Source organism: Vitis riparia, chromosome 15, assembly GCF_004353265.1.
Source record: "Vitis riparia cultivar Riparia Gloire de Montpellier isolate 1030 chromosome 15, EGFV_Vit.rip_1.0, whole genome shotgun sequence".
Lineage (NCBI taxonomy): Eukaryota > Viridiplantae > Streptophyta > Magnoliopsida > Vitales > Vitaceae > Vitis > Vitis riparia.
Window position 1 is genome coordinate 11024874 of NC_048445.1, and position 14981 is coordinate 11039854.

The following is a 14981-nucleotide window of genomic DNA, read 5'->3' on the forward strand; positions in this document are numbered from 1 at the left end:
CCAGATTCGCTTTTAACCCTGACAATGCCTCAAACCACATTAACAGTCAGCACAAATATGTCAACTGATCCTCTTTAGCCTCATAAAAAATCAACGTGTCATCAGCAAACAATAAATGTGAGATTTGGACCCCTTCACCCCTTCTTCCCCGAACCAAACAAGACGTCAAAAAACCTTTAGCAACTGCTCTTTTCAACAAACAACTAAAAACCTCCATCACGACTACGAATAAATAAGGCGAGAGGGGGTTTCCTTGCCTTAAACCCCTTGAGCTCTAGAAAAAACGCGTTGGACTTCCATTCACCAAGACTGAAAATCTAACAGTGGATAAACACCACTTTATCCAACTACACCACCTCTCCCTAAACCCCATCTTTTCCAACATCGCTAACAGAAATGACCAGTCCACGTGATCATAGGCTTTCTCAATGTCTAATTTGCAAAGAATTGCCCTTCTATTACTTTTCAAAATGGAGTCTATTGCCTCATTAGCAATCAACACTGTGTCCATAATCTGCCGCCCCTCCACAAAAGCATTTTGAGACATTGAGATCACCTTGGCTAACACTCCTTTCAATCTGTTAGCCAACACCTTAGCTAACCATTTGTATAGCCCTCCCACCAAGCTAATTGACCTAAAATCCTTCAAGTCCTCAGCCCCCCCCTTTCTTAGGAATCAACACTAAAAAGGTAGCATTCAGACTTCTAACAAATCTCCCAGTCTCATGGAACTGTCTGAAAAATTCATAACCTCCTTCTTCACAAAATCCTAAGAAAACTGCTAGAATGCTATTGAGAAACTGTCAGGGCCTGGCGCTTTCTCTCCGCAACAGCCTAACAGCGCTCGAAACACCTCCTCCTCTGAGAAAGGCTTCTCTAGCCCCTCCACATCTACCTCTTCCAGCCTCTCAAAATTTAAACCATCTATACCGGGCTTCTAGTCACCAGGATCTGCCAACAACCCTTGGAAAGCTCTGCTCACCTCCTCTTTGATTTCACTTTCCTTAGTTAAACACCTCCCATTCACGTTTATTCTAATCAGTTGATTCCTTCTTCTGTGAGCATTAGCCATCTGATGAAAAAACCTAGTGTTTCTATCCCCCTCTTTCAACCAAATTTCCCTAGACTTCTGCCTCCAAGACACTTTTTCTAAAAAAGCCCACTTCTTATACATCTCTCTTGCCTCCTTCCTCTTCTTCTTCCAATGACAAAGAGCGAATCCTCTCTTCCTTATCCCAATAATCCATTAAATTCCACGCATTCTGCTTCTTAGAATCAATTTGCCCAAAAACCTCTTTATTCCAACTTCTCAAAATCGGTTTTAAAGCCTTCAATTTTTCAGTCAAAATGAAGCTGACTGATCCACTAACTTGAATCCTCTCCCACCACTTTCTCAGCACCTCTTTAAAGCCCTCCTCCTTCAGCCACATATTCTCAAATCTAAAGGGCATGAGCCCTCTCCTCATTCCTCCTCCATCAAGAAGAATCGGAGAGTGATCAGAAATTGGCCTAGCCAGTACAACTTGAATGGCCCCCTGAAAATGAGCTTCCCAATCCTCATAAATAAGGAAACGATCAATTCTCGACTTTAACCGATTATTAAGACCTCCACACCACGTGAACAGCCCCCCCTGAAGAGGCAAATCCTTTAGTTCTAACTCCTCAACCACCTCTGAGAATCTCCTCATCGTCGGGGACATGTGGCCTCCTCTACACTGCTCAGAAGGGAATCTTATCATATTAAAGTCTCCTGCTATACACCATGGCTCATTCCACAAATCTCTAATAGCCCCCAGCTCACTCAAAAAATCTTAGGTCTGAACTTTTAAAGGTTAGATTGCCAAGCATCACCCTTCCACTGACCTTCATCAACTCGTATGAGTGAGAAGACTTCTTTTACAGGTGGTAAAGATTCCTTGTCAAGGATTTAGGCACATAATCAAATTCCACATTAAGTCCAACAAGAAATTTGAAAATTCTCTCACGTTCAACAAATTATTGTCACAGGGTAGCGTTTTCACTACACTTTACCTTAATAGTCTGGTAACAGTCTAATTCAAGCCACAATCCTTTCATGATATTATAATATTCAATCATGTATAAACTAACTTGTTTGGTGGTTATAATTTTTGTTTTGATCTCATAAATCTGAGTTGCATCTCATACTTTGGAATATGATTGTCGAATGGTCTCCCATATCTCCTATGTAATAGTGAGTAGCCTATAAGGCCCACTAATCTCTGACTGCAAAGAGTTCTAAAGCCATGACACGATAATGGAATATACATCATCCTACACACCAAATCTTGGATCATCTTTGCTCAATTTTGGACTAATCAGGTGACTCGATTTCCCTTTACCTTTCAAGAACGTTTTTACCGGTTGCAACTAGGGTAGATAGTTTCAACCATTCAATCGAAATGATGCTCTAAGGTTTTGGCTCTAGATGTTGGAGGTCAGGTGTTGACATTTAATTCAGGGATTGTAGAAGTTACTTCTAATGTTTCAAACATGATTGATGGTACGACTGAGAAGAGAAGAGATAAAAAAGGAAAAGAGGAACAATTGATTACACAAAAAACACATTAGTATTTGTTGGCAAAGAAGGTCGTGCAATAAAAAAAAATAAAAATCAGTTGCAATGAAAGCTGAAAAATTCCCTAGAGCTCTAATACCATAGTGTTCAAAAAAATTATTTGTGAATTAGTATATATGTATATGTAAAAGCCATGACATGATCATGAAATCTGCCTCATCCCACGCACCAAATCTGGATCATCTTTGCTCAGTTTTGGACAAATCAGGTGACCCAATTTCCCTTTGCATTTCAAGAACATTTTCACAAGTTGCAACTAGACTAGATAGTTTTGACCATTCAATTGAAACAATGCCTGAAGGCTTTGGTATTCTCTGATGTTGGCAGTCAGGTGTTGATGTCAAAACAGGGAAGGTAGAGGTTACTTTTGATATTTCAGACATGATTAGTGGTAGGAATGAGAAGAGGAGATAAAAAAGGAGGAACTGTGGGATAGACAGAAAAGACATGGTATTTGTAGGCAAGGAAGGCCATGCAATCAGAAAATAAACAAATAAACAAATAAACAAATAATAAAAATAAAAAATAAAAATTTCAGTGGCAATGAAGGTCGAAAAGTTCCCCAGAGCTCTAATACCATAATGTTGAAAAAGAGAATGAATTAGTACATGAACTCGTGTACTCAAGAACTCATGTCCTTGTTCAAGCCAAGTCCTCTGGTTGGCATTGAACTTTATTATTTATCAAGTCGGGCAATTGATGACCTTTCCTATTAGTTTCTCTTGGCCTAATCAAGATCTTTTTGCTTTATATTTTTACATGTTAAATGAACACCAAATAATCGAAGTCCATTAATTTTTTTTTTAGTTATTTCCTTTTTTAAGTGCTTATACTGCCTCAACTGAAGGTAGGATGGGTGAAGGGTTTTGGCTTGATGGTTGAAATGATGGTTAACCAAGCTGGTGGCATGCCTCGTCCTATAGCATAGGCAGCATTCTTCTAAATTGCCCTTTTATGGGGACTCAAGGACAAAATCACACAAGTAAATCATGTCTTTAACACATCTCAGGTTGTTATTTAGATATACATCACCGCAGGATCATCCTATCATAGAAGGATAAATATCAACCTGAGACTCAACAGTGGTTCATTTTATAAATAGGCATCCACCATCAAATAGAGACAACTTTTGAAACCTTTGGCAGAATTCTGGAAGATGTTTTCTGTTGAAAGGATGCGAACCAAAATGAAACAGCATTTTGATGTCTAGTGGGAAACAATTTTGGATGATTTGTATAAGATGATACTGACAACTGGTTCGTTCTTCTTCTTGATTTAAGAGACACAAGTCCATAATTGATCTTTCAAATTTCAAATTTTACTGATAGGTTATTCTGAGGTTATTCAGATGGATATTTAATTCAATAAATACAACCATTTGTTTCTGTCCGCTTTCAAGTGTCTGCATGATTTGAACATTTGTGTTTCAATTCTAAACATTTCTGACAAACTTATTTGCTTTTTCCAACAAATGTTCTCTTCTAGAAAGACATGAACCAAGATTATAAATAGGGGAAAACAAGTTGACACTTATATTTACCAGAAATCATTTCCAGATTCTTAATGAGATGTTGGTCCCTTGAAGAATTTGTTGGGCTGATAGCCATGAAGATTGTTGCTAACACCAAATATATATTTGAATATTAAACTAGCATATTAGAAGAGGTTAATATTGAGTTTTTCATTGTCCAGTTGTTTGATCGTATTTTAGTATTGTTCTTTTTCCCTCGAGTTTTGACAAAACCTTCTAGATATGTTTAAATTTCACATGCAATAATTTCTTTAGGATGAAGTTGCATCTTTGTGTGTGTGCGCACACACATGTTGGATGCACCCTTGTCTTTCATCAATTCTTCAAGTTATGATTATCAAATAATCATACGGATCTGCTAGTTTGATCATATCATTTATAAATATTACTTAGATGCTTAAAAAAGCCTTTAGTGTTGCCACATTATTAATTATCTTAACTATTCCATGCTAATCAGGTGAAACAAGTAAAGCCTGATGTACTTCTCGGATTATCTGCAGTTGGGGGCTTGTTCTCTAAAGAGGTATATAGAATGGACAAAGTAATCCAATTTTTCTGTTCCTACTAAAATTTTATTTTTCTTCAGTACATGATTATTGAATTTTCAACTTGGAGGGATGTTGCTTTCTTTCACTTATTGTGTTCCACATAACATTAATCATGTGCTAGTTAATTATTTTAAGACATTACTAAATCAAATATTCACAACTTACATTGCTTTTATCACGCTGTTCTTTGCTCCAAATATCAATTCTAGTTCCATCATCAATAAAGTTCAAATTTAAGAGTTGTTAATGTATTTAGTCACTTTTATTGTGTTGTCATAATGTGTTTATCAACACACAATTTAATCATAAAAAAATACTTGCTTATCTGAATGATCTTTTGGATGCTTTGGCAAACTTTTACGCTATCAGGACCATGAGCAATTGTAGTTAATGCTATGCTACATTCATCAGTGTATTATGGTAATTACTATATTTCTACTTCCATTTTCCTATATCTCAAAGGTAGCATTAATAAAATTTAGAAAGGGAGAAGAATTTGATTCCCACATGGTATTATTATAACGTAAGATTGGGTTGGAAAATTTCCATCTAGTCATCGTATTAAAAAATAAGAGATTTAAATTTGTGCATAACTAATATCATGTATCTAATCCTTTAGTTGAACTACACATGCTAACTGTGTAGATATCACCAGAAAGAAGAGGTAAACACCACTTTTGAGTCAATGTGTTGTGCATTGATTACTTTTTGACTTGTGTTTACTTCAATTCAGTTTTCTGATTTTCCAGATTTGTTTTTTAGAAGGATCCCTCCTCCTTCTCTATACCCATTTTTCTTTATATTTTATTCTCCTATAAAAAAAATAATTATTCTTTGTTTCAAATATGTATTAAAGAAAATCTACTACTTGAAGGCCAGTTAGCATGGTTTTAAGCACTAGTAAGATTAACAGAATAATGTGAAACTCTTTTCGAATTTTTGGGGAGGTACTTTAATTGTGTGTTGGGAAGGAACTTACAGTCATTCCTCCAACAATGTCATAATTATGGATACTTTCAGTAGCTCACTGTCAGCTGTGGATGTAGGTGACAGAGATCCCTGATGGTTGATACATATCTCACAGACAACAAAATTCAACAATCTATCCAGTCCTCATGGAAGAAGCAAAATTCCACAACCTATCGAGTCCTCCTCTCCTATATTTATTTCACTTTTTTTCCTTTTTTTCTCCCTGTAGAAAGAAAAATGCTTGTTATTTCATGATGAGGAAGAGAAAATAGAATTTCTTTGCTCAAATTGTCCTCTCACCCAATGGAACTCCTACACTTAATTATTTTAGTTTATAAATTGGTATTCTTTATTGTGAGCTTGAGTGCTAGGCCCAGTAGATAAAACACAGTAAAATAATCATGCCCATTAAATGCTAGAATGCTACCATGCATCAATTCTCCTGTGGCCTTTCCACCAGACACATTGTGAAGCCATTCACAAGGATGTGATTACTTTCTCCTGCAAATTGTGCTGATCATAAATTCTAAACAATATCCTGTCAATTAACTTCATTGCTTTTAAATCTAGCTGAGTTCTTGTGAACTTTCAAGCTCAACCAATTACAAAAAAGATCACTGATGCAATTGTCAAGAACCTAGTATCTTTTTTAGAGTTTGTATGTTATCTGAGCTCACTTTTTTCTTGCTAAATTTGATACCATGCACTTGCTAGTGTAGGTGTTAGAGGCCCTCAAGGGTTCAACTTCGACTAGACCAGCAATCTTTGCAATGTCAAACCCTACAAAAAATGGTATAGTAATTCAGACTGGTTCACATCTTTGACCTAGGCTTCTTAATCTTATTTTTCTTAAATAACTTGTTTGACAGCTGAATGCACCCCTGAAGAAGCTTTCTCCATCGTGGGTGATAATGTTATATTTGCAAGTGGAAGCCCATTCAAGGATGTGGATCTTGGTATGTGTTAACAAATTTCTTGATATGACAGGAACATGTTCTTGATGCTATGCATGTTCATAAACTTGATTAGTCATTGGAAAGTTTGTGCATGGTTACCATAAAAATTGCTCTAACATATGCACTGGTGGTTTGTATGGCATTATTAATTATTGTTCTGGCTTAAAAACAGCTTTTTAATGTGGAACAAACTCGGGGTTGCTAAATGCTGATGCAGCAGCTTGTAGAATGATCCTTAAGTTTTCTACTCCCTGAATTCCCTGCTTATGAAAGGACAAAGGTTTTATTTAACATCGGTACATGATGCTTCAACCTTGGTCCTCTAAACTGCTGGCTGCAGGGGAGGCCCATGACATTAGCATTAAGCTCTGAGTAAATTCTTTATATTACTTTCAAGTTTCATAATCAAGCACTAGGTTATACATTCATGTTGGTTCTAGATTAATACGAACACTCAATGGAAGGCTTCAGTAGTGGTGGACTCCCCTTCTCTATTTTACTTCAGTGGCAGACAGCTTCAATAGGATAACCAGTAATGACGAACGTTTGGGATAAGTTGAAGGTTTTGATGTTGGGAGGTAGCACTTTGGGGTTCCTTTATCTCTAGCTTGAAGATGACACCTTTTTCTTTTGTTCTTTGGGGAAAAGCTGGAAATGAAAGAAAAATCCTTCTACTTTAGACTTAATCTCAAGGCTTTCAGTTTGGTTTTTCACCTTGAAATTGAGATCAAGAAAAAACAGCAGGTTGACATTTATCAGGAGCAAGTGGCAAGATTAGCATCCTCTATGGAATGCAACCAAAAAGCCTGTTGGGATTCCCTTAGGTATCATTATGTTGGATTTCTGTGTGTTCTTGTGACCACAGAAAAGAGATTACTGCTAGCCACTTGACTCTTCCACCCTTATCTGGTCTTAAACTTTGGTTCATGGGGCTCTGCTGGAAACATGGACCAAATGGGTATTAGTGAAACTATTAGAGATCATAGTGGGGCATGCTTCTCATTTACTATAGGCCATCAGGGAGTGGACAGGCTATGGAAGCAGAAATTTTAGCTTTAAAAATAAATAACATTTTTTTAGAAATAAACATGTAAAAGACCTCAATAGAAAAACCCATCAATGGTGGATCAAAACTACTTGTGTACACAAAGCTGCTGTACCTATTCATGCCCATGCCTAATTTACAAAGGTATCTAGTTGTCAACTGCAACCCACCCATGATGAGGCATCCAGTTTTTGTTTTGGTTAAAACCATCAAAAAAATTTGTATACTGCCGCCCCCTCCTAAAGTTTATAGATCATTGCTCTACTCTCTTATGTGGGAAGGGAGGTCCATTGGTTTTGACGGCCACAAGGAGAATGCTTTCCAAGGTCTCTTGCATCCTTGCCAGTGTACTACATCTCCTTCACCCAGGAGAATCTATCTAATAGCTCAGACAATCATGTATCTTTGCCTTAAAAATTTGTAGTTGTTTGGTCAATATGCACATTGAGACATGTATAATGCTAGTACTCTTTTCTACCAAAGTTCCAATGACCCAGTTGAATATTTTATTATACAAACTAAATTACTTTCCAGGCCAACAACCTTCTGTCCTTTCTAATTGACCTCTGATTATCTCACCTATAGTTCAGCCAGCCAGTTCATCTCTTATAGGTTGAGCATGGACATGTACAGGCCAACAAAAAACCATTTTCTTTTATAATTTTTCCTCCTTTCCCTGATCATATTCCTTCACCCGTGCTTCTGTTAGGCTTCTACTCAAATTGTTCATTTGTGCAACATTCCCCATTCCCTTGACCAAGAAAGACACGTACAGGCTCACCTACCTTCCTCCACCTCAAACCTCAAACCAACAAAAGGGAAGAAAGAAGAAAAAAATGATGTTTATACAACTTATTGATGGAGGATTTTTAACTTTCCAGCATTGTATGATTTTTGTGTTATAGAATAAGGTATAGAAAATAAAAGATAGTTGAAAAAAGAGAAAAGTAAAAGAAAAGAAATTCTTAACAATCACAACAAGACTTTTTGGCAATCACACTTAGGTTTTCCTAAGCAATTCCACCAGAGGCAAGACACTTTGGAGGATTGCTTGTCTCAGGTTGATTTAGATGGCGTGGCCAGAGAAAAACGTTAGGATTTTTTAGGATAAATGGAGGATGTCTGAGACATTATGGGATTTATTTCATTTCTTTACTTCTTTGTGGCCCTCTTGTAGTAACGATTTTAAAGACATTCCTTTAAACATCATTCAGCTTAGTTGTCTTTTGGTATGTACACCACTAGGGTTAGGCCACCAATGAGAGGAGCTTAACCAATGAGAGGAGCTTAGCTGTTTTTTTCAGGAGAGGTTTCCCTTGTAAATTCTTTTTTGATCTGTCTTTTTGTACAAATATTCTTGTATAGCGGAGGTTTTAGTGTTTAGATCAGGTTTGTTTAATTAATACATCTCTTGTTTCTGATAAAAAAAAAAGAAAAAAAAAATAATAAACTTGCTTTTATCTTTTATGGATCAGTTTCCACACCCTTAGATGAGACAACCCAAAAATATAACACGAGGAGTCATAAATGAACATTTTTTTAAAAATTGATGTACAACTTTTCCTTTCTAAGAGCTCTCGTCACTTGTTGTAAGTGTGAAATGTGACATTCCTCTTATTTTCTATACATGAGTATATCATCAAAATAAACAACAAAAAAGCGACTAATAAAGGGTTGGAGTACTTATTTCATGACCCTCATAAAGGTGCCAGGTGCATTAGAGAATCCAAATGGCATAACTAGCCACTCATAAAGACCATCCTTCGTCTTGAATGCTATTTTCCACTTATCTCCAGACCTTATTCTTACTTGATGGTAGATACTTTTCAAGTCAATCTTTAGAAGATTACAAAACCCACCATCATGTCCAACATATCATCAAGTCGAGGTATTGGAGACTTGTATTTGATTGTAATATTGTTTATTGCACAGTTCTCAACACACATAGGCCAAATACCATTCTTTTTATGTGTAAACAAAGCTGGCATAGCGCATGGACAAAGACTTATTACAAACTTTTTTGAAAATAACCCAACTAGTCTTTTAAACTTCACATGCTTTAATGGATTCTGTTGGGATTGACACCACACACTCACAACAGAATTCTATTAGTAATGGAAGAAAGAGCCAACAATCAAGAAAATTGCATTGATCAAAAAGAAAAAAATTACAAAGATTGATTGGGTAGTAGAAATTTGAGAGGGTAGCAAACTCTCCCCACAACCCAACTTAGTAACTTCTTTCCTAATCCCCTTATTTTTCTTTTTCTTTCTTTTTATTCTCAATCCTCCCTGAAGAAACTGAGAATGATTTTAAAATTCATTCAAAAATGTATTTTTTACATAAACGTATCCCTATTTAACAAATACATAGAGAGCAATTAAAAAGGAAAAAAAAAAATATGGAAGAACACAAATTATCCACAATTGGGGCCTCAATCTTTCCCTATTATCCTACCCATCATCATTCAAAATTATAACGGATTTCCACACTCCCTCTCAAGTTGCATCATAGATATTAATCATGTCCAACTTGCCAATAAAGTCTTCAAAGCTTGATTTTTGTAACCCCTTGGTGAAAATATCGGCCAATTGTTCCCTTGTAGGGATATAAGTTATGCAAATAATCCCTTTCTCAATTTTTTCCTTTATAAAGTGTCTGTCCACTTCTATATGTTTGATTTTGTCGTGCTGAACAAGATTATGAGAAATACTAATGGCAGCTTTGTTGTCACAATAGAGTTTAATGGGGAGCTCTATTGTAATGCGTAGTTCTTCCAACAGTTTCTGCAACCATAGTCCTTCACACATACCTTGTGCAACTGCTCTGAATTCAGCTTTGGTACTGTTTCTGGCTACTACACTCTGCTTCTTACTTTTCCATGTTACTAAATTCCCCAGACATAGGTACAGTAACCTGTAGTAGACCTTCTGTCATCTGCTGATCCCGCCCAATTTGCATCTATATAGATCTCTACTTTCTTACTATCACTCTTCTTAAAGAATAGTCCTCTCCCTAGAGAACCCTTTAGGTATTTGAGGATCTTATACACTGCTTCCAGATGACTTTCCTTTGGTGAGTGCATGTACTGGCTAACCACGCTTACAGCGAAAGCAATGTTAGGTTTAGTGTGAGAAAAGTAGATCAGTCTACCTACTAGTCACTAATATTTCTCTCTATCCACAGGCTTTCTGTCACTTTCCATTATGTTTCTTGCCTTGATAGGGGTATCGCTTGGCTTGCATCCCAGCACGCCAGTCTCAGTTAACAAGTTAAGTACATACTTTGTTTGGGAAATACTAATTCCCTTCCTTAATCTAGCGACCTCCATTCCTAGGAGATACCGCATTTGACCCAGATCTTTCACCTCAAATTCTGTGGCTAAGACTTTCTTCAACCTTTCCACTTCTCCTGTGTCATCTCCAGTGAGAATGATGTCATCGACATACACGATTAGAATGGTCATCCTTCCATCATTGGACTGTTTGAAGAACATAGTGTGATTCGACTGTCCTTGTTGGTATCCTGGTGGTAACATCATAAACACTTCTTCTTCTAGTTCACCATTAAGAAAGGCATTCTTGATATCAAATTGATGGAGTGGCCAGTCGAGGTTTGCTACCAAGGATAAAAGAACTCGTATAGTATTCAGCTTTTCTATTGGTGCAAATGTCTCGGTATAGTTGATGCCATAGGTCTGAGTGAACCCTTTTGCAACTAGGCGGGCTTTGTATCGTTCTACTGTGCCATCTGCCTTATATTTCACCGTGAATATCCATTTACAGTCCATCAGTTTCTTCCCCCTTGGCAAATTCATCACTTCCCAAGTCTCATTTTTTTCCAATGCCCTTATTTCTTCCATCACGACTTCTTTCCATTTTGGAATTTCGAAGGCTTCTTGAATGTTTTTAGGAATCTAGATTCTGTCAAGGTTAGTTGTAAAAGCACGACACTTTGCAGAAAGAGAATTATAAGACACAAATTTCAAGATAGGATGGAGAGTACATGAATGAGGTTGTTTCCTAAGAGTAGTGGGTAAGTCATCTGTTACCTGATCAGAATTGGAGCCATACACCCAAGGGGTTGGAACTATCACCGGTTCTGGCTCTTTTAGTGCTTTGGAGATGAGTGTCTCATTGAACTTCGATTTTAGCCTCCTTGAGTAGACAAGTGTTTCCCTATTTGTCTGTAATTCCGTATCTCCCCCTGAGTTTAAGTGTCCTTCTGTATTAGGCGAAGGGGTAGATATAAGACACAGAGTGGATTCAAACATAGCAACATCAAGATAGTCAAAGGTTAAGGAAGGTCTAGTTTCACTCATGGACTCCCCCTGAAGCGAGTAGTAGGGAGTATGCTAAAAAAATGTGACATCTAGGCTAACATATAGCTTCTGTGAAATTGGGTCATAGCCTTTGTAGCCTTTTTGTGTGGAAGAGTAGCCAAGAAAGACACATTTAAGCGCTCTGGGATCAAATTTGTTCCGCTTAGGTCCGTGAGTGTGGACAAACATAGTGGACCCAAAGACACAAAGTGGAAGATGTGCATCAAGTCTCAAATGAGGAAAAAACTCTTGGAATTTCTGGAGGGGTGTGACAAAGGATAGGAACCGACTAGGCATTCAGTTAATAAGGTATGTGGCTGTCAAAATGGAGTCACCCCAAAATTGTGAGGGCATGTGAGATGTAAACATCAAAGCATGAGCAACTTCAAGAATATGTCTATTTTTCCGTTCTGCAATCCCGTTTTGTTGAGGGGTGTCAACACAAGAACTTTGATGTATAATACCATTTTCTTGTAAGCAAGTGCTCAAGGAGTGATTGAAATACTCAGTACCATTACCAGTACGAAGAATTTGAATTTTGGTGTGAAACTGAGTTTGTATCATAGAGTGAAAGTTCATGAAGACTGATCGAATCTCAGTTTTATCAGTCAACGAATATACCTAACACAGGCGAGTATGATCATCAATAAAAGTAATAAACCATTTTTTATGGGTCTTATTAGGGGTACGTGAGGGACCCCATAGATCACTGTGAATCATAGTAAATGGTATGGATGGTTTATACTTAGATTTAGGAAAAGACGCCTGATGATGTTTGGCAAGTTCACACACTTCACATTGAAAATCCAATAAAGTTTTATTTGAACATAGTGAAGGAAATAAATGTTTTAAGTACTGAAAACTAGGATGACCCATCCTTTTGTGCCATAACGAAAGTTCACTGTCCTTAGGATAAGATGCAGAATTACAAACAGTAGGAGAACTCTGTCCAAGCACGTCAGTTTCGTCGAAGTAATATAGACCCTCACGTTCCTTAGCTCTACCAATCGTCTTCCCCGATGATAGGTCCTGAAAAACACAGTGAGATGGTAGGAATTTTAGCTGAGCAATTAGACCTTTTGGTTAACTGGCTAATAGACAGCAAATTGCAAGACAAATTAGGTACATGTAGGACAGGGTTGAGAGTAATCAACTCAGAAATACGAATACTCCCTTTGCCAGCAACTGGTGATAAAAAATCATCTGCAATTTTTACTTTTAAATTACCGGCACAGGGAGAATATGTAGAAAATAAATGATAAGCATCAGTTATATGATCAGATGCACCAAAGTCAATAATCCAGGGAGTAGTCCGAGACATGGTGCTAAGTACTGTAAAAAAAGTACTTTTTTTTGCCAAAGAACCAGAGGATAAAGTGGTAGAAGACTGACCAGAGGCTTGGAAATTAGAAAAAAGCTCATATAATTTCGCAAGCTGATCGGAATTAAACCCCACACTAGAAATTGACTAACGAATTTCTGTGGGAGTTTTGTTTGCCTGGGTTTCGGTGGAGGTCTGATGACTATGGGCTTTATTGGGTTGTCTGGGCTTCCAATCTGCGGGCTTGCCATGTAAAGCCCAACAAGTGTCTTTAGTGTGGCCCAACTTCTTACAATGCTCACAATAAGTCCTCTTGGACTATCTTGGGCTTGGCCCACTAGATCCAGTAGCATGAGGCCCATGAGGCCCATGAGACCCATGAGTTAAAAGGGCTGAGCCCTCAGGCCCAAAGGAGAGATCCGACATCACTCTCCTTCTGCTTTCCTCTCGCCGCACCTCGGAGAAGACTTCTCGGATGGAGGGCAATGGCCGGCGACTGAGAACCCTACTCCTAACCTCGTCAAGCTTGCGGTTTAGCCCCGCTAGGAACTTGAAGACCCTCTCGTTCTCCATCTTCTTCTTGAAGCGCACACTGTCCCCCATGCACTCCCACTCCTCTTCGTAGCTGAGATCGAGATCTTGCCACAGACCCAGCATCTCGGTGTAGTATTCCGTGACTTCCTGATCTCCTTGCTTCATCTGCTAAAGCCGCGTCTTGATTTCAAAGATTTAGGAAGCATTCTCAGCATCGGAATATGTTTCCCATATCGCATCCCACACGTCCTTTGCCGTCGGGAGGAACATGTAAGTCTTTCCAATGGCTGGTTTCATGGAGTTAATGAAACATGAGGTGATAAAGGAGTTTTCGGACCACCATTTTTGGGATGCTGCTACATCGGTCGGAGGTGGTCGCCGAGTCTTGCCGGTAAGGAACCCTAACTTTCCCTTTCCGTCAATAACGAGCTTGATTGCTTGAGCCCACTCTCTGTAATTCTTACCATTCAGTTTTTCAACGGTAAGGTGGAGTGGGGAGTTGTCGAATGCACCGACAGGGCCCATTGAAGAGTGTATCTCCGACACTCTTTCATGGTTGTTTCCTCTTTGGGCATCCATGGACAGATTAGGGTTTTAGAGCAAACGAGGCTCTGATACCATGAAGAAACTGAGAATGATTTTAAAATTCATTCAAAACTGTATTTTTTACATAAACGTATCCCTATTTAAAAAATCCACAAGAGTGATTAAAAAGGAAAAAAAAATAAAAATATGGAAGAACACAAATTATCCACAATTGGGGCCTCAATCTTTCCCTATTATCCTACCAATCATCATTCAAAATTATAATGGATTTCCACACTCCCAATGCAGTCTAACTGAATCTAGCTCAACACATCTATCAAAAAACAACAAAATTACAATAAAAGAAGGATAAAGGTTGTTCACTAATTATTTTTGGTTCGCCTAGTGTATGTGAAATACACTGGACGTCTATCATTACCCCCCTCCCAAATAGCCACCTTGTCCACAATGTGGAAGTTAGGGAATTGATTCTGAATAGTAGCAAAACTTTCCCAAGTAGCATCAAAATCTAGAAGATCTTTCCATTGCACCAACACTTCAGTAATTGAGGTAGATCCTGTATGGCTTTGATGCACTCCCAAAATAGATGTTGGTTCAACGAGTAACTTCATTTT

At 37.9% G+C, this 14981-nt stretch overlaps 1 protein-coding gene across 1 annotated transcript in view; it reads left to right on the forward strand.

Moving 5' to 3' along the window:
- The window catches only part of LOC117932479 (NAD-dependent malic enzyme 62 kDa isoform, mitochondrial), a 76869-nt gene that overhangs the window by 50884 nt on the left and 11004 nt on the right, over positions 1 to 14981 (forward strand). The window contains exons 12-14 of the mRNA XM_034853744.1: positions 4585 to 4650; positions 6364 to 6436; positions 6514 to 6600. Of these exons, the coding sequence (XP_034709635.1) occupies positions 4585 to 4650; positions 6364 to 6436; positions 6514 to 6600 (226 nt within the window). The remainder of the gene's footprint in view (positions 1 to 4584; positions 4651 to 6363; positions 6437 to 6513; positions 6601 to 14981) is intronic.